The sequence below is a fragment of the Vulpes vulpes genome, chromosome 12 (assembly GCF_048418805.1).
Source record: "Vulpes vulpes isolate BD-2025 chromosome 12, VulVul3, whole genome shotgun sequence".
In the NCBI taxonomy this organism is placed as follows: Eukaryota; Metazoa; Chordata; class Mammalia; order Carnivora; family Canidae; genus Vulpes; species Vulpes vulpes.
Genome location: NC_132791.1, coordinates 117,697,842 through 117,718,936, shown reverse-complemented (window position 1 = coordinate 117,718,936; position 21,095 = coordinate 117,697,842). Strand labels below are relative to the sequence as shown.

Genomic DNA, 21,095 nt, shown 5'->3' with positions numbered 1-21,095 from the left:
ACTCATTTCCTGGGCCAGCATCAACATCACAATTACCAACGCCTAACACAAACTATGTTCCCTTCCATGATCTCATTCCATCAAGTGACTAGAGTTAATTTATTCCTTGTAGTCAAACTTCCTGACTTGCTAATTTTATGTCTGTGTGCTATGCATTTCCACACTCAACGTTATTTATAAACTCCTAAAACTTATTGTCTTTAGAAGTTCTACTGCATGCTCTACGAGGGACCTCTGGACCATAACATTTACTACTTTCAAGGCTGGTTCAGGGATCCATTCCAAAGCTAACTTTTCTGAACCAAAGATAAGTTCTGTCTCTTAATTATTCAAGATCGACCACAGGATCCATGCAAATCATTAATCTGAGACTAAACGACTAGAAGGCTATGATGCAGTCTATCCCCCTATTTAGAGAAGAGTAAATTATGTTAATATCCTCCAACCTGGCAGAAAAGTACTCCTTCCAAACCTTGCAAAATAAATCTTCAAAATAACGGGGTAAGAATGACCCAGGCAACATTCTACCACCTAAATTTTAACTGATATTGCCTTAAATTTGACTTTAATCACCCTGGGATGACATAACAGGACCTAAAACACTGCTCCAAACAGCAGCAGGCACTACCTCCATGCTTGCTCTCCTATGGCAGGCAGGTTATTTTTGGAGCCAGCCTATGAAGTAGCACTTTGTTGACTATGAGCTTCACTCTCTGAATATTCCTTTCACATCCAACCTTGGTTCTCGATTTCTGGCACAGAGCTCCAAAACCTCAATGGAATACATAATGAAATGCTGGGTTACTCCAGTGCAAAAAGGTCAAGCCTACAAAAGCTTTCTAATTGGGAAACTTCTTCAATGAAAGCATATAGAAAAGTGCTGACTCCTTTTTTTCCCTTCTCCCTTTTTCCAATTGCTATTTGCTTTCTTTGGAGCAAACCTCCAAACACAAAAGCCAACCACCTACCAAAGCTCAAATACAGACAGGTGTTTTGCAAGCACAGTAAATCTCAAGAGTACCTAATCAACCTGAGATAACATCTACTAACAAGCTGCTCACTGGTGTGCTCCAACTATCAACTATCAAAAAATCCAACTATCAAAAAATCTCACAGTTAAGACTAGCATTGAGAAGTCAAGGACACAACTAAAAGTCAGCCCATTTTCCATCAACAGAAACTTGCAAAAGGAAGAATTATGTAAGTCAGCTAGTCCTGCCACACAAAACTCCTTCACTCCAGGGTTCTTTTCAGTGGTATTTAATTCCAGGGTGGAGACCAAGGGTCCCAAACACACCTAACTTGAGTATTTTTCTGCTTTAATACTTCTAGAATCCATGGTTAGGCTTTTTAAGGAAAAGTCTGAAAGAGCTTAACAAAACCACTGCTATTTTTTTTTCCAAAGAAAACGGGCACTCATCTGAAAACACTTGTAAATTAGCAATTATTTAGAATTAAGAGTTTCATGAAGGTACTCTAGAATAATGTTCCAACAGAAAAGAAAGCAAGGAATCTTCCACAATAGGTTCCATGAGCTTCGTTCCCCACACATTAAACTCTCTAACACTCCTAAGACCCTAATGCTGGTTCCCGCATAAGGACAAGGCAGAAAATCCCAAGAGAATACTCTAGTTCAGACTATTAGATTTTCTAATGTTTTACAGAGCAGAGGGTACACTGAAGAAACAAAGTGATTAGTTAGCAACGTTATCTGAACTTCACCCAAGTCACAGCCAATGAGTCCATCTAATACTGCATGCCATAGGAAAGAAACATGCCGTGCTTGAGGTGAGAAATCAAAAAGTCGCTGAAGTGAATTCTCTATACCACTTTTTTTTAAGATTTTTTATTTATTTATTTGAGAGAGAAAGCGAGAGAGCTAGCCCGCACAGAATGTGCAAAAACACGAGCCAGGTGACAGGCAGAGGGAGAAGCAGACTTCCCACTGATGCGGGCTCAACTGCAGGACACTGAGATCATGACCTGAGCCCAAGTCCGATGCTTAACCAACTGAGCCACCCAGGCACCCCTGTAAACCACTTTTAAGTAATGACTTTTTCACTATCTGCTCTGCTGTCAACTGGGTGCCAACACAATGTCTCAATGCCTTTTCTCCCACCTACCCTCTGTGTATTCTGCATTAAAAGACTCTGAGAAAAATGTTATGTTTTTCTAGAGATGCCCAAGATTACAAAATGAGAGTTTTTAAAGACATTTAGGATGTCAAGCCAGAACTAAGGATGTCATATCCTAGAAAAACTCTGGCAATAACACCCCCAAATCATTTCCACTTTGCAGGCTGACTCTCAAAATAGATCAAATGTTTAATCAGTAAGTTAAATCAATCTTTTCTAAGGGGTATAGCAAGAAGTTTTTAAAGGAGATCACAGTGCTTCCCAAACTGGTATATTTAAGAACATTTGAGGCTAGCCTTTCAAATATGCTTTAAGCAGAAGAAAGGTATAATAATTAAAGCTACATAGTAGCAAGTAAAGGTAGTACAATCAATGGATTAAAAGAGCTTGGAAATGTATCCAAGCATCTGGAGATTTTGTAGAATAGTTGCTTTTCAAAATCAAGAACGAAATAATTATTCAAGATACTGTGTTGAGACAAAGAGAAAAAGATTCATTCATAAATCCTCCATAAATGGAGGGCATAGCATGAGGTAGGCACTGTGCTCAACGCTGAAAATAAGAACAGGAGGATAAAAAGTATATAATCTATTGCCCTCATGGAGCTTACAGTCCAGTTAAGAGAAGAAAGCTATTAATAACCACAAAAATAAATGTAAAGTTACAACTCCAACAAATTCCACAACTGACCCCTTCTTTGGTTTAAACCAAAATGCATTCCACATGAAGCAAAGATCTAAATTTAAAAACAAAACCATAAAAGTACTTAACAAAAACATGGGTAAATATTTTTATAAGATTGGAATGAGGATGGAAACCACATGAGAAGCCATTAAATAAAAAAGAGAAAAACCTGACTACATAGAAATGTTTACATTTTGTATTTTTAACAAAATATACATAACACATAAAGTCAAAAGACAAACACAGAAACATATCTGTCGTATTTTTAGATGTAACTAATTTCCCTAATATTCAGAAAGCTATGCACAATAATGAGAAAAGGCCAAAAGCCCAACAGAAAAGTAAACAACACAGACTATTCCAAGAAGAAATACAAATAGCCAATCGACAAATTAAGTGATAATTCACTATTAAGTAACTAGAAACTAAAATGACATTTTTTACCTGGCAGATTGACTCTAAAAAGGTGGCTGGTTGCCAGTGTTAAAGAGAAGAGAGCGAGCATTGTGATACACTCCTGAATTGAGTGAATTAGCTTGGCCTTTCTTGGAGGGCAATTTGGCAACATTCATAAAACTTGAAGCATTCATACTTAGATGCAGGCATTCCTCTCTTAGTGTATTATTCTACTAAATTACTGAGAAAATGAAGAACCTAATTTCAAAAGAAGATCCTAACATTGTACATAACCTCACAGAAAAAATATATAACTTTTGGGACATTTACTTGAAGTTGGACCTAATCAAACTCTTGCATTTGAAATTTTTTTAATTTTAAAAAGTCTGAGTCTTTTGAATAGTAAATAATGCAAGAGCAAATAAATGGAATAGAAAAAAACACTAGCACAAGGGTGCAAATGTAAATGTGCAGGCACAGTAACAGATGCAATTTGTGATAGATATCAACAAATAAAAGCTGAGAACAACCCTAACCCTATCAATAGGGTACAGCTTAAATAAATTATAGTATTCCCCTAAAATGGAATACTCTGCAGCCATTAAAAAGATTGAGATGAGGGCAAAATGTACTAACACGGAAGAATATCAGAGATCTACAATTTACATTAAAAAAAACTAGCAAACTGAATATGTGGTATGACCCCTTTTTACCAAAAAACATAAAATGTTAACACATGAATAGGAAAATCTGGTTATAAAATGTTAATGTTTTCTCTGGAGAAAGGAAACAACTACTTCCTATGTAATTGTAAAGCTTGATTATTTCAAAGACACATGTATCAGATAAATAAATACATAGATTTTTTAAATTTTATTTATTTGAGAAAGAGAGAGAGCACACATGCGTACAAGCAGGAAAGAGAGGCAGGGGGAGAAGCAGACTCCCCGCTGAGCAGATGAGCCCAACGCAGGCTGGATCCCAGAACCCTGAGATCGTGACCTGAGCCCAAAGCAAATGCTTAACAACTAAGCCACCCAGGAGCCCCTACACAGATGTTTCTAAAGAGACTTTGAGGCTATAAAATGCCCTGGAAAAGGGAGAACTGTTTAAAAGCAAGAGAAAGGAAGAGAATGAGTAAAAATAGAAGAAAATATTGACACCAGAGCATATAATTTCAGAGTTAGAATAACGTGACAAAAAACTAGTGCATCAAAATTAAAAACTTTTGTGCTGCAAACAAAACCATCAAGGTGAAGAGACAGAATGGGAGGAAATATCTGTAAATCATATATCTGATCAAGAAATTGTACCTAGAATATGTAAAGAATTCTTATAACTCAACAAAAAGACAAATAACCCAGCTAAAATACAGGCAAAAATCTAAATAGACACTTCTCCAAAGATCTACAAGTCAACATTTAGCACATGAAAAGATGCTCAAAACCATTAATCATTAGGGAAATGCAAATCAAAACCACAATGAAATACCACTTCACATCCACTAGGATAGCTTGATCAAAAAGAAAGAACACAACAAGTTTTGGGGAGGATATAGAAAAACATTACTCATACACTACTAGTGGTAATGGAAAATGGTCCAGCCATTTTGGAAGATAGTTTGGCAACTCCTCACAAAGTTAAACGTGGAGCTATATGATCTAGTAATTTCCCTCTTTGATATATATACCCAAGAGAAATGAAAACATATGTCCACACAAAACCTTGCATATGAATGTTCATGACAGTATTGATCATAATAGGCAAAGGGCAGAAATAAGGCAAATGTCCATCAATTCACGAATGGATAAACAAAATGCAGCCTAGCCATATAGTGGAATATTATTTGGCCATGAATAGTAATGACATTCCAACATATGCTACCATATGGATGAACCTTGAAGACATTATTCTAAGTGAAAGAAGCCAGACACAAAAAGCTGTACTTTGTATGATTCTATTTATATGAAACGTCCAGAACAGACAAATCTATAGAAATTGATTAGTGGTTGCTCAGGGCTGGAGAAAGGAGGCTTAGGAAATGGGTAATGACTGCTAATAGGTATACACCATTTCTTTTAAAAGGAATAAAAATGTTCTAAAATTGATTGTGCTAACGTTTGCACAACCCTGTGAATATACTAAAAACAATGAATTGAGTGAACTGCATATGTTACATCTCACTAAAGTTCTTAAAATATATATATATATATACACATAAGCAAAACAAGAAACTGGAAGCTCCATGAGGTTCCGTGATTTGACCAAAGAAAACTCGCAGCTATCAAAAATTAAATCCACAAACATGTGCCTTGACTCCCACACCAACGCTCAACTCCTTGTTATAGACCACCTCGGGCATTTTGGATGGGCCAATAAGGTTCCCCAAAGAGCTGGAAAAGCAGAAAACACTGGTAACTTGCATAAGAAAAAGAGAAATTTAGGTAGTAACACAACTGAAATGCCATTTTAAAATTTAATGTGACTCCGAAATGGAGACTTGACCTAAAAAAAAAAAAAACCCTCTAACCACCACTGATATAAGAGGCTGTGACTCAGTAGAACAGTACCCCTTTTACTAAGAGCTCAATGAGAGCAGGGCACTGGATGCAGCTGCTGACTGAAAAGGAAGAAGAGAAATGAGATCAGAAGAGACAGCAGACTGAAATCACTGGCCACGCTTGTGCATGTGTCAAAGAGGCCAATGAGCAACGTGCTTCAAACAAGTGATTTTATTCACAAAGAGTGTAAAATCCTTTATAGAGATCCGAAAGTATTGCCCCAAAATTTAATTATGTCCCAGGGTGACAGTACACATGGAAGGTAGTTAGGTATGACATAGGAATATGGGGTCTCTGCAGCTGATTGAGACACAGAGGTCATTGCTGGAATAACAACTGTTCCATTTGACTAGAATAATAATATCACTGTTCATGGCAAAATGGAAACTAAGCCAAGAACATGCAATCACTAAAAACATTATTTTGAGGGTCTGGAAAAATGAGCCACTAAAAAAACTCAGCTATTGTCCGAATGCTGCTTTTATGCAACACTGTAATGAACATTTTGACAGAAGAAAGGACGACAGGAGGCAGGAAGCGAAAGAAAGAAGTCAGAAATTCTGCAGGTGCCCAACTAATCCAAATAAGAAACACAAAGCTCTGCTCCTGCCTTCCACAATAAAAACAATTCTGTTTCTTGTGGCATATGAACCAAAATTTCTTTTGCCAGGAACAGAAAACAACTTACTACATGAAAATGTCAACTTGTTCCATGGAACACTATGCTGGCAGTGAACAGATATAAACCTTTTAAACTAGAGAGACTGGCTGTTTCCTCACCAAATTTTTAACATCACTGGCCCATTATCAAATTCAGTTAGGTTCAGGCAAACTCTAACCGAAGTCAACAAAAATACCACCTTGAAGTATATATACCCTGTCAATAACAGATTCTGTAAAATAGCTTGTCCCCAAATTTCTAACAACTCTCACTTATAGTTTTCTGTTCATGGAGAAGATCTTTTAACTCACTTCCACTCAACCAATCTGCCTAAATGACCAATGCTTCCCCTTCACTCTGTGAAACAACTGGTGCCCCAGCATGTGACCTGTCCCCAATGAACAGCCACTCTTACTCCTAGACATTTTTGCTCCCACCCATTGAGATGCGTGCTTACCAAGAATTGTTTTTTCCCAAACCTATTTATACCAGGTGCTCGTTATTAGTTATTTGAAATCAGGGAGAAAAGGAAAGGCCTGTTTCTATGAAAACCAAGCTGAATGCTTACAGAGACTTGGTAAAGTCAAATTAGATGTAGATGAGACAGATGTAAAGGATTGGGGGTAGGGGAGGGTAGATCATAAAACTTGAGGGATTCCATACTCATACTGCTTCACAAATGCATTTAAATTCATGCTCAGCTTTTAAAAGCAAAACAAACTGGAAATCATAGATGATAAACTATGAGTATCTTTAATGCAAACAAGATGAAGGAACTCCAATCAAGACATCAATACAGGGATCCCTGAGTGGCTCAGCAGTTTAGCGCCTGATTTTGGCCCGGGGCGCGATCCTGGAGTCCCGGGATCCGGTCCCGCGTCGGGCTCCCGGCGTGGAGCCTGTTTCTCCCTCCTCCTGTGTCTCTGCCTCTCTCTCTCTCTTCCTCTACGTCTATCATGAATAAATAAATCTTAAAAAAAAAAAAAAAGACATCAATACACAAAGAAAGGCCTTGGCCCTACATGAAAAGATTAGTGAATGTGTTTCTTAAATTGCAAAGAGAGAAGAAACCTACAGAGGAAAACAAAACAAAACAAAAAACCTTAAGGGACATCAATCAATTATAACTAGACCCTGATTCAAACACATAAGTGGTTAAGGGGTGCCTGGGTGGCTTAGTGGTTGAGCGTCTGCCTTCAGCTCAGGTCATGATCCTGGGGTCCTGGGATCAAGTCCCGCATCAGGCTCCCCACAGGGAGCCTGTTCTCCTTCTGCCTATGTCTCTGCCTCTCTCTGTGTGTCTCTCATGAATAAATAAATAAAATCTTTAAAAATATATATATATGTATGTATATATGACAGTTGGGGAAATTTTAACACTGATTTGATACTTACTGACAGTAAGGAATTGTTATTTTAGGTAGGATAAAGGTCCCGGTGTCGTGTTTTTTGAAAAAGAATCCGTATTTAGAGATACATGCCAAAATATTTATGGATAAAAATACAGGATTCTGTAATCTGCTTCAAAGTAAACTAGACAGAAAGAATTGGGAAGGGGTACAGATGAAAGACTGGCCAGGAGGTGGCGACAACATAAACTGGGTGATGAGTTCATTATCCTAAGTCTCTCTACTTTCGTTTACATCTGAAATTTTCCATAATAAACACTTTTAAAAAGATTAGTGAATAAATGCCTATGTATATTTTCAGTTAAAATATTACAAGTACATAAACATCATTATTTCTGATTTCTCTGCTTCATTTGTTCAGCCCCAATTAACCAAGGAAGTCATAATCCAAACTGACTGCATAAGAGGTATTCTATAGGAGATAAAAGAGCATATTGTTGGATGCTGAAAATACAGCAGTGGTAACCCTAAAACATTCTAAGAACAATATCCCATACAGCCCAATTACCCTTGAAAACCTCTTAGCTGACACATAGAGTACATAAGCAAAATTCAAACATCATAGGGCTGCTGCATCACCGTATTTATTCACAAAATTATCTCCCTTACAATTCCCTTCACCATCTTTTTACCTTTAAAAAGAGGGAGGAGTAAATTACAGCCTTCGTTAATCTCTCAAATTGTCACTCGGGTTCACCCAAGACAAGTTCTTTGAAAAGCCAGGGTTTGGGTAAGGCTCTCCAATTTAAGTTTGCATCTGGTTGTGAAAGATCAAGGGAGAATGGTGATTCACCAACAACTAAAAGGTGAGAGTCTTACTCACTCTGTTCTTCCTTGTCCAGGTTGGGCTCAGGGAAAGAAGGAAGAGGCAGCTCGTTTGACCTGTCCAAAAGCCCAGCTGCCAGCCCAGGCTCGGAGGCACAGTAGGGATTCAGAAGGCAAAGGGGATAAAGATGAAGAAAGAAGGCCTCCTCACACATGCCAGGAGGCTAACCCTGGCACGACCTTTCTGGAAAGCAGTGTGGCAACACAAGTATCAAGTGTCTCAAAAACACGTGTACCCCCTGACCCAGTAATTTCACTTCCAACAATCTATCCTGAGTTAAAAAATCAGAAATGCATCAAAACTCATGTGGACAAAATGGGCATACCAGAGAACTCAAGAGTGAAAACTGCGAAGAAACTTCGATCATGAAAAAAGTTTCATGGGATCCCTGGGTGGCTCAGTGGTTTAGTGTCTGCCTTCAGCTCAGGGCATGATCCTGGAGTCCCGGGATCGAGTCCCACATCGGGCTCCCGGTATGAAGCCTGCTTCTCCCTCTGCCTGTGTCTCTGCCCCTCTCTCTCTCTCTCTCTCTCTGTGTGTGTGTGTCTATCATGAATAAATAAATAAATAAGATCTCTTAAGAAAAGAAAAAAAAACTTTTAAAAAATAAAAATAAAAAGTTTCAAAAAATGACAGTAATCTGATAGTGGAAGAGTATACACCCATTAAAACTGATGTTTCTGGGCAGCCCGGGTGGCTCAGCAGTTTAGCGCTGCCTTCAGCCCAGGGTGTGATCCTGGAGACCCGGGATCGAGTCCCATGTCAGGCTCCCTGCATGGAGCCTGCTTCTCCCTCTGCCCGTGTCTCTTCCTCTGTGTGTGTGTGTGTGTGTGTGTGTCATGAATAAATAAATAAAATCTTTAAATAAAATATTTAAAAATAAATAAATAAACTGATGTTTCTAAAGAGCTTCTAGTGATGGGAAAATGCTTATAATGATAAAAGAGAAAAGGAATAAAATAGCCTAACAATATGATCCCAGTTATGTATTTTGTAATATTAATAACTGTTGCCTTGCCCCGGTGGCTCAGCAGTTTAGCGCCTGCCTTCAGCCTGGGGTGTGATCCTGGAGTCCCAGGATCGAGTCCCATGTGGGGCTCCCTGTATGGAGCCTGCTTCTCCCTCTGCCTGTGTCTCTGCCTCTCTCTATGTGTCTCTCATGAATAAATAAATAAAATCTTTTAAAATAAAATAACTGTTGCCTCTAGGTGACAGGACTAAGGTGATTTCCCCCCTTTGCTTTAAAATTTCCTGAGTTTTCCCCAAATTTCTTCCATGAGCAAAAATTACTTTTATAATCAGGAAGACAAAAACAAGGGGGTAGAAGAAAGCTCAGTAAGAAGCAGTTGGGCTGGAGTAAGAGTTTATCCTAGACACATCTTGTCTTCCTCCTCTATCAGGTTCAAGCTGTAAGCATTCAACTGCTCCTTTAACTTAACCTAAATCTTCCCTGACAAGAATAAAATTTCTCTTCTCGTCCTCTAGGACCAGTAGTTGTTACGTTTTCTGTACAGATGACACACAAATACCGGCTGAATTAACCCATTAAAAATAAGGACCACTGAATTTAACCCATTAAAGTTAAGGGCCAGTGACCAAGAAGTCGTTTTGTTTTGTTTTTAAATCAGATCGCTTAGTATCACAAAAAGAACCAGAGGTAACAACACAGAATTTGATGTTATTTCAGGAAGTGCTAGCAGCCCAAGACACACTGGTGAGTCTGCAAAGGAAGAGAAGCTCCAAGGCAGAAGAGGCAAGGCACCGGCTGACCATGCTGAATATACTGTGGGGCCTTCTCCAGGAAATCACCCACAGGGAGCCTGAATCCGAGAGAACCATCCCTTTAAGGCACTAGAATTTCAATTGCAGGATTTACTTTAGATATACTGAACTTCCTAATAATGAAAAGCTGAAGATATGCCAAAAATAAATTACTTGCCCAGAAAGCTTGTGAAATCTCCTTACCCAGAGACTTGCGAGAATAAAATAGAAAATTACTTGTCTTTAACGTCTTAACTGGAGATAGAAAATTTTAGTCGTAAAATTCTAAGATATATTAAGAGTATAAAAACCAGCTCAGCTCCCATTTTTATTAATCCTGATATTCATTCACTAAATGAGTATTTAGAGGCACTGTAAATGCCTCTTAGTAGCCATTGAGAATACAGCAGCAGACAACAGATTAAAATCCCTGCCCTCAAGGCGCCCGGGTGGCTCAGTCAGTTAAGCATCTGCCTTGTCTCAGGGTCCTGGGATGGAGCCAGGTGTCTGGCTCCCTGCTCAGTGGGGAGTCTGTTACTCCCTCTCCCTCTGCTGTTCCCCCTGCTTGGGCTTGCTCACTCTCTTTCTCTGTCAAAGAAATAAAATCTTTTTTAAAAATGAAATAAAATAAAATCCCTGCCTTCATGGAGCTTACATTAAATTATCACACTGTGCCTCCTAACAAGCTTTAAAACCTAGATTATTTTCTCTCTTTTTTTTAACTTTAAATAAAATTGTTTCTAGAAATTACATGCATGCCACAAACAGCATCTAGCATTTGGACTGATCCAGAGTAGAGCTTAATAAATAAGAAACAAGACTAAAAAGAACCATGTGGCTGGGTACTGGGGTGGAAGGCAGACTCAACTTCACTATGTATAAATTTGTATTTTCTGTATTTCAATGCAGATAGCATCCATTCCTGGTTTTTGATAACTAATTTTTCAAAAATTTACTGGATAGATGGGTAGGTGGATGAATGGATGGCTGGAACAAGTGAATGAAAAGTTTCTTTACAAAAAAATTTAGTCCCAGGAAATGAGATTAGTTAACCTGAATCTTCACATTTAGTTCTTTGGAAGGGAGCAATGGGAAGTAAAGCACACTGCTGGTAAGCATGTACATACTAGAGCTGAAACTAGGCAGAAATTTGAAAATTCTCAGAACTTCCTAATCAAAACCTAAATATAGTCTAAGACAACTGGCCAAAAGTATCCAACTGAGTGAGCGCAGCCCACAAAGACAAGCTTAAACAGGCCATGGGGTGTATTTCTCCTTTCTTTTCAGTTTCTAGGAAATGAGGCTAAGTATTCACAATCTGATTCTTACCTTTCTGACAAACTGATTTCTGACATTAAGTAAGAAGCAGCCAGAGACTCCTTGTCTTCAGTGGATCACACTTCTCCTAAAGAGAAATACATTCCTAAACATAACTTCACCATGGCTCATCCAACAGGTGTGTAGTAGCTGAAAGAATTTTATTTTGAACAGATCCAAAACAAGCCCTTTCAAGGTAATACAACCAAGGCCGTTGAGGCTTCTAGAAGACATTGCCTAGGCCAGTTATTTAACAATTATTTATTACATTAGGACAAAAGCCTACGAGAATGTATATAATTTTCATTCTCTGGATGTTATCAGTTATCTACGTGACAGTCTGTCTATCCTATTAGGCCAAACAGAACCAAGCTTCTCACTATTTGAAGGGGGCAGGGACTCACCTGATGAGTGAGGTCATTCACTTGGGGAACAGGCATAGCTCTTAGTAATCTCTACACCCAGTGTAGGGCTTGAACTCACAACCCCGAAATCAAGAGTTGCATGCTCTACCGACTAAGCCGGCCAGGTGCCCCTGGGTGTAACTCTTAGACCAGAAAGTAGAACCATGTAAGAGGAGCCCTAGACAACTGGTTCTCTTGACCTGTGTCAATAGGGGTATATATCTTCGTGAATAGTTCTCTTAATGAGTTAAAAGATAGCACCATGCCCTAGAAATTGGTAGTGATCTGGTAAGTCACGAGTCCATATCAGAAAGGTACTTTCAAAGACAGACCAGACCAGACCAGCCCAACAGAGCAAAAGTATAATTACCCATATGCCCTGGGAGTAAGCGAGATATAGTGGTAAAAGAAAACTATATAAGGCAGACTGTGTTTATGGTCATTGCCTTTTCTGTGTTCATTGCTTTCCTTTTTTACTTCCTTAGTATTTTGAAAGGCTATTTTTTTTTTTTACAGATTTATTTATTTATTTAGAGAGAGAGAAAGCACGAGCAGGAGGGGCAGAGGGAAAGGGAGAGAGAAGAATCTCAAGCAGACTCTTCACTGAGTGCAGAGCCAGACACAGGGCTCGATCTCACAACCCTGAGATCATGACCTGAGCAAAAAAACAAGAGTTAGATGCTTAACCAACTGTGTCACCCAGGCACCCTACAAAAGGCTTTTCTGATCCCTCAGTCAAGTCAAGGGGACATAAAGGGGTATTTGGTAGGTTTTAAAGTCCATGGAGGGCTGCTGGTAAGTGACAGAGTGCAATAATGCCAAAAGGACAGGTGAAATACAGTGTTGGTATATTTACTCTTCCTCCCTACTTGGGAATTTTTCCTCTAATGGCATCTCACTTTTGGAGTCTGTTTTACTAGAAATGATAAATCTCTTAGACTTTAATTAGTAGATAAATCTTGTTTCTTCAATAAAAGATCAAGACGGCGAGGACAAGGTTTTCAATGACTGGAAGAGTCAGGGTAGAGTTAAGTAGGAATGCCTGGTTTCAAATTCCAACTCCCCCATGAACTAACTGTAGGTTTCTGGGCAAAATGGGGGCGGGAGCAGATACCAAAGAGACAAACTCCAATGGATAATTGGTCCAAACTCCTTTAATTAGCACCTAAAAGCCTAATATCCTAAATTCCATGAAGTCCATCTTTCTAGACTCTGGGAAAGAAAAAGCTGGAACAGAACATGTCTAAGATCTTTTTTGTGTCTCCCCGCCGCAACCACATTAGCAAATATTGTTGGCTGATCACGTTTAATTAATGTGGAAAATGTATGTCGTTCACTTTTTTTTTTTTTTTCAGGGGCATCAGAACGGCTTTATTGTGGATTTAGGGCAGTAGCCCCAAGGGCCCATGCCATCTAGTGCTCCCCAGGGGTATGTGTGGGGCGTGGGCAACAAAGGAGAACCTGGGTGAGCACCTGGAGAGACACCGGCCTGTGCTAAAGCAGATCCCCGACAAAAAAAAAATGGAACTGAGAGCCGTGTGCAACATCCAACCGTCCAACTTCCAACAGAGGTGTACGGGGGGGGGGGGGGGGGGGGGGTCGGGGCCCACAGGGGAGTTGGGGGCCTGCAGGGGAGTTGGGTGCAAGAAGAGGCAAGGGGTAAAGGGGCTGCTCGGTTTCCCATGGCCAGTCTTAGGGAAGAGAGCCAAGTCCTCCAGGCTGACCCTGAGATGCTGGGGTGGTTGCCGTCCCAGTGACACGAAGTCTCTGAAAGAATGTAAGCTGTTAAAATTGAACACCTTCCTTATCTGAAGAAATGCACCAGAAAAAGCATTTTTACCCTTAACCATAAAATAAACAGCATGAAGTTTTTAAATCTTAAATCAGATGATACCAGAGCTCTGCTGTGATATCCACTGATGCTGCTCCCATTTCACACTCAATTCCATCAAATGGCTATTGGACCTACATGTTTTGGCCCCTTTCTGACCTCACCCCTTAATATCCTCCTCCTTATTCACGAAGCTCTAGGCACCATGACCTTGAGTCTAATCTTTGGATAAACCAAGCTCATTTCTATCCCAACACCACTGTACCTGCCATTCCTTCTGCATTAAAAACTCTCCCAAATCTTCTCAGGCTGGCTTTTTCTCATCCTTCAAGTATCAGCTCAAATATTATCACCTTGTGGGGCACCTGGGTGGCTCAGTTAAGCATCCAATTCTTGATTTTGGCTCAGGTCATGCTCTCAGGATTGTGAGACTGAGTCTGTCAGGCCCTGTGCTGGATGTGGAGCCTGCTTAAGATTCTCTCTCCCTCTCCCTTCTGTCTAAAAAATAATAATAAAATGGCCATCATCTTATAAAATACATATATACATACATCTCATCACTATGGAAAGACATTCCCTGACAACTCTACCTAAAGCAGCACTCTTCCCTACTCTCTAGCCCATTTATTTTCTTCACGGTATTCATACTATATGAAGCTATTTGTTTACATGTTTCTTGTCTGTCTCCCTGCATTAGAAAGTAAGCTCCAAGAAGGCAAGAGCTTTTGTCCCTGTTGTCCTTGGTAAATTCAAGAGCCCAGGATAGAACCTGACCCAAAATTTGGATTCAGTATATACATGCTGAATGAATGGATGGATAAGGAAAAGGTTCCATCCCTGTACAAAGGTGTTTTTGATGTTTATTAGAATTATAGAGGTTCTGGTAAGTAGAGAGCATTTCTTTTTCCCTTCAAAGCATCCATTTTGTTCTCTTTTATGCCGTGAACTAGAAAACATTCGCCAGATTGATGCTTGGAAAATGAAAACAGCACTTCTGGCACAGAAATAACTAGTCTGGGCACCTCTGGCTTGAGCCAGATCTATGACTTTCTAGGGAGCTGGCACCAAAGTCAGAATGTTAAAATAAACAGCTTTGATGTTGAAAGTGGAATACTGGTATTTTGATTCTGGATAAACCAGTCCAAATCAATCTTAGCTCTTCACAAAATCTCAACAAAGTTAGTAACCCCATCACAACTGTATCAAAATGAAGTCAGTCGTCTTTCAATAGTCATTTTTAGATTATCAAAGATGGAACTATCCTCCTCAAATGCATCTAGTATAATCTTCCTTTCATTTTCTTTTTGATACAATTCTCTTTTCTATTTACCAATGAATCTTGCTTTCAGCCTTCTCATGAGCATAAGCATCATCTACTCTGTTCCATTAAACTCTTCCTTAGAAGTGAAAATACTAGCCCTTGCCCACTCTGAGTCGTTCCCTTTCATGAAAATGAGTTTGCAGTAAACTACACAGCACACACATATGTTATGGCTGGTCCACATTTGGAATGGGGTCATGGGGCAAGATGTTTTCTCTGTGTAATATCTAAAGTTAAGAATCCTGACCTTGGCCTTCTAAGTAGCACACTGTGCACCCAAATGCAAAATGTATTCTTAAGTTTGCAGGAATATTTCTTCATATTCTCCACCAGACTTAAGTGAATCTCTGGCGGGGGAAATACACTCCGATAAACTCTGTTCCATCACCAATATAACAAAGAGTAGTTAAACAAACACACTAAGAATTTGGGGTGGCCCAAAGCAAAAGCCACTGTTAGTCCGTTTTCATTAGACAAGTCTCACAATTGCTTTAAAAAAAAAAAAAAAGAAGGTTTAGGGGCACCTGGCTGGCTCAGTCAGTAGAGCGTGAGACTCTTGATCTCGGGGTCACGAGTTCAAGCTCCATATTGGGCATAGGCTTACTTTAAAAAAAAAAAAAAAAAAAGCTTAACTAATGGAAAATTATGTTTTAAAATGTCAATTTCATTAAATTAGCCCATAGTCCACAGGAGTTCAACCCAAATATCTCAAAGTGGCAACTGAAATAATAGCTAATTTTTTATCCTGAAAGCGTATCATGAAGATGACATCTTCCTACCCAAAACAAATGGTATTATGTATTCATGAACTGTTCCAAACAGATGAAAAACAAAAAGAGGGGAGCTCTGTCCTATTCATCTTTCTTACTACAGCAGCTGCTGCCGCTGCTATTCACCACATGCCTACTATGTGCTAGGCACTGTTCCAGTAGCTTCCCATATGGTATCTTATTTAATCTTTATAACACCCAAACTTGTAAGTACCACTGCCATCTCATTTTACAGATGACCACATCCGAGCACAGAGAAGGTAAATAATTGACCCAAGATCATCCAGCTATTAAGCAGAAAAGGATTCAACTCCAAGGCAGCTTTACCAAAAGCTCAAGCTCTTACCACAATCCAACAGCAGGCAAGTGATACATATGTGTTGAAATAACACTTTATAAGTTTTTGACCAACAGCTCTTATAGTCAGAAATATGCTTAAAAACTGCATACAACATATATCTGCCCTTTGTTCCCATTAATCCAATCAGTAGAAGTATAAGTAGGCAAAGGAGACAGACTATAAGCAATCTGAAAGCACAAAATCTTTTTTTCAATCTCTTTAAACTTTACAGTGTCCTACCGAAAGCACACAGGCAGAGAATCTCAGACTAAGATTTCTTAAAAAAAAAAAAAAAAAGGAAATCACGGAAGGTAGGACAAAGACAGCCAGGGTGAGCTGCTGACCAAAGTGTGTCACCGATGAATCTTCTCTCCTGTTACCTATTTGTTCTGAAGTGATGCTCTAAGCAATGCAGAACTGCCAATATTAAGTCTGAGCCCATGAAGGCCGTGCTGTAAAAGTCACCAGCATCCTAACAGGAAACTATTTCCTCTTCTCTACTGATTCTCTTCAGCCCAGGGTCCTACTAGAGGAGGTTTGAGAGTTAACAGAATTTGGGAAAGAGCTACCCTCACCGCTTATGGTTGGACAGAGGGCAGTAGCTTAGTCAATAAATGAAGTTTACTTTAGCCTCTTAGTCCTTGGAATGGATAGTGTGTGTGAGAAAAGGTGATCCTAAATACTTCTCTGATATTCAGAAAGCACTGATAACCTACCCTCCTTCAACCAATGCAAGTATCTTCTGAATTACCGGAGTCTAATCGTTAAACACGTTTTTGTTTTTGTTTTAAGATTTATTTATTCATGAGAGACACAGAGAGAGGCAGAGACACAGGCAGAGGGAGAAGCAGGCTCCATGCAGGGAGCCCGACGTGGGACTCGATCCCAGGACTCCAGGATCATGCCCTGGGCCGAAGGCGGGCGCTAAACCGCTGAGCCACCCAGGGATCCCCCTGTTAGACACGGTTTTAAGAAAAACCCAGACCATTCAGTGGCTTACAGGGGAAGAGGAGAAAAAAAAAAATCACAGACCTCTAAAAGATGAAACAAAAAATTATATATTCTAGAAAGAGGTGGGGGAAAAAAATAGCTCTCTTGGTTCCAAGTGACCTGACTGCAGAAGTAAAATAAACGCTGCAGTGCACGGAGAGAAAAATCTATCTCCCTGAGCAATTGAAACAGCAGCTTCTGCATCTACTAGTACCTAGCTAGGCACCTTCTTTGCCATTATATAACCAAACCATGGCCTTAATAGGCCATCACACTGTATGTCAACAGCTGTTAGGCACATCTAAGCTGTCAGCATTTAAGAATCCCTTCCAAAGTGGATTCAGATAACCATGGAGCAGGCCAAAATATGCTCATCGTTCACCCAGAGCACATGACAACTCCTTGTGAATTAAGCTTCACTCATGTCGTCAGAGTAATTTAAGCAGCAAAAGATAGGGCACTTGTAACTGTAACTAGGAAATTGCACACTGCTACAGAAACACAAATGAGCGCTGGTGTGGTCCTCGCACACATGCAACTCATTGTCCAAGCCATTTCATTCGGTATCGTTCAGGATTTCAAATATTTCCATACATACGCATTACATAACTGCACACCACAAATGATCAAAGATAAAAACCAACATAAACAGTGACACCCGTTTATAAACAAGCTAATGTTTAAAATGCTGCTATCCTAAAGGACACCAAGGCCTCAGAGAAAAACCAAGAAACACACACACACACACATAGGGAAATTAGAAAGCAAGCAGATCAGCCATAATTAGCCACTGGCTTTGCTGACTACTGAAGATAAAAATGTCTCTTTTATATATAAAGCCAAGAATCAACTGTTTGCAATTACATTTACAAAAACATACAACCCTGTCTGTCACAGATTTTTTTTATCAATATTTTGGTGTATCCAAGGGCTGTAAGACACAAAATTCTTTAAATCATAGATACCATAAACCAGGAAACCAATTAAGTTCATGGAGTCCATCCCCCAGAGGTCAGAGCAAAATAATCACAGGAGCTCAATGTGATTACTTAGAAGAGGGGGGGGGGTTTAAAAAAAAAAAAAAAGGAAATGCTGAAACAAGGAACAAAGCTCTGGAACAACTAGTATTGTTTATAAACATAACTTTGGCTTAGCTAACAGTAAATAGAACTGTAAACACCTGAGTGTGCATGTGGGGGGGGGGGGGGGGACAGGCAGAGATGTACCAAAGTCTTGGCTCAGTCTAGTCCCCCTCAGGGTCTGAGGGTGACATAAGAGAATCCTGGACTTTGGTATCTCATTCAGCTCAGACCTGCAGACTTGAGGCCCTCCCATAAAAACTGACAAAAAGGCTGAAGGGGGCCCCCCCAGAGGAAGTGAAACTGACCAATCAATTTTCCACAGCCACCTACCCTGCTACCCTGGTGGAAAGGGCCCCTTGTAGGCTCTGACAGAAAGGAGGGAAAAAAGGAACTTCAGGTTGTGAGTGAGCAGGAGAGAAGGCCTAGATAAGTTACTGGCTTCTGAAAATAAGCAATTGCCATAAAAGCAAAAAACAAGGCAGGCGATGATAAGGGCCAGACTGAGGAGGTGAGGAATTGATGTGGCTTTGGTAGGAAGCAGCAGCAGCTCTAAGGGTGCTTCATCAGGTTGAAGGAAAACACAAACTGCAGTTTTAGATATAATGAATGACTACACTGAAAGTATTCATTCAAGTGAGAGACTGAGCAAAGCAAGAGATCTGGAGTACAAATGGGCTTTGTGGGTCCTCTCAAGACCAAAAGATTCCTCCTGAGGACTCTGATTCCAATACTTCCAGTGAAGAAGGCTACCCCACATTCCCTCAAAGAAAAAAAAAAAAAAAAAAAAGGAATTTTATATGTCAAGCCGTACATGTGTACTTATGTGCCTTCCTAGCTGACCTTGGCCCATTTCACTAGTAACAGCTCCGCAAATCCCTGGAGAACCAAAGGGCCCGAGGAGTGTAATAATCCTCCAGGGTCCGGGCTCCTCCAACCCCTCCTCCATCACCCACCGGGCTTCCCCCACCACCACCGAGAGCCCAGCCCGGGGCTCTATAAAAGCCCACGATTCCAGACCCTCCGACAACTAAAAATAAAGCAGCAACCCAGCTCTCCCGAACTGCTTACCCCCTGACTCCCGAGTGCCGTCACGAAGCCGGGGCGCCCTGGGCCTCTGCCCCCTGAGCCCCCTTCCCGCGGAGGAGCAAAGCGATCTGCCTCCCCCTCGTTTCCCCGTTTTCTCCGTCGCCTCCTCCAACGATCTCGGGGCCGTCCCCGGGCTCCCGCTCCCCGCCGCGACCTCCCATCAGTCCCGGGCACCGGGACCAAGCGCTGCCTGGCATGTGTCCCGGGGCGCCAGGACCCCGCACCCCGCACCCCGCACCCCGGGCATGCCCCGCCGTCCTTGGTCCGCTCCGAAGCCCCCCCCCGCTGCCACCCTGCGGTCCGCACCTCCTAGCCCCTGCCCCCGTCCCCCGGGGCTCCAACTGCGGGCTCCCGGGGCCCCCGGCTTCGGTGTGCGGCTCCGCGAGGAGTCCCAGGGCTCCCCGCCGCCCCCCGCAGCCCCGGCTCCGCAGCGTCGGTCCCCGGCCCCGGCCGCCCGGCCCCGCGCCCTGCGCTCGCCCCGGCCCCGGCCCCGGCCCCGGCCCCCCGCGCCCCGCGCCCCCCGCCCCCCGCCCCGGGCCGCGCTCCCGCCGCGCCGCTACCTTGGCCTTGGTGACGAGGTGCGTGGCCCGCTTGACCACCGCGAAGTTGCCCTTGCCGATGGTGCGGTCGATCTCGTAGTAGCCGATGCGCGCAGGCACCGGCCCGCGGGAGGCCGGGGCGGGGGGACGCGGCGGGCCGGCCGCCGGGGGCACGGCAGCGGGGGCGGCCGGCGGCCCCGGGGCGGGCGGAGGCAGCAGGCGGCCCGCCGGCCCGGCTCCCCCCGCCCCGGCCCCGGCAGCCCCGCCAGCTCCGCTCGCCGCCGCCGCCGCCATCTTGTTGTGCAGTGAAACCTCCCGGGCCGCGGGGAGCCGGCGGGGGGGAGGGGGCGGGGGGCGGGAAAAGCGGGGGGGCCGGCCGACGTCACCCCGGGAGGCGGGGCGCCCGCGCCGCCGGGGCCCGGCGCCATGGCAACGGCGCGTCACGTGCCGACGCGCGTCACTGCCCGCGGCCATGGCAACCGTGACGTCACCGGCCCGCCCGCCCTGCCCGCGTGGGACGGCGGCTCGGGCGCTGGCTCCCGGGCGCCCCCCTCCGGGGACGGGACGGTGCGCGCCGCCCGCCGCTCCGGGGCTGCCGCCGCGCTCGCGGGCGGGGGCGGGGGCGGGGGCTGGGGGTCCGCGGGGGGCGCGGGGGCGCGGGCGGTGCAGGCCACGGCGCTCCAGGCGACCCGCCGCCCTTCCGCAGTCGCCGGCCTCGCGTGAAACAAAGTACTGCCTCGTCCCCGAAAACCCCGGCCCGTCCCGCTTTAGCCCTCGAGGCCACCAGGCGGGAGCCTCCGCCGCGCCGAGGAAGCCGTGAGCAGGCCGGCGGCCAGGCAGGGCAGCTCTGGTGCGCTCCGCGGGCCCCTCCGCGGCCTCCCGCGCCCCTGCAGCGGGGTGGCTGTCGCGGCGCCCGCGTCCCGTTGCGTCACGTGTACGACCCCGCGGAAGCGGTGCTGCGCGTCCGGCAGCCACGTCGTGC

The 21,095-nt window shown here is 42.9% G+C and overlaps 1 protein-coding gene across 8 annotated transcripts in view; it reads right to left on the bottom strand.

Moving 5' to 3' along the window:
• Positions 1 to 20,446, bottom strand: part of SIK3 (SIK family kinase 3) — a 239,344-nt gene extending 218,898 nt beyond the window's left edge. For all 8 annotated transcript variants that reach the window (XM_072729734.1, XM_072729740.1, XM_072729738.1 and 5 more), the window contains exon 1: positions 20,135 to 20,446. In XM_072729734.1, coding sequence (XP_072585835.1) covers positions 20,135 to 20,407 — 273 coding nt within the window. In that variant the 5' untranslated portion in view covers positions 20,408 to 20,446. The remainder of the gene's footprint in view (positions 1 to 20,134) is intronic.
• Between the last annotated feature and the right edge of the window lie 649 nt (positions 20,447 to 21,095).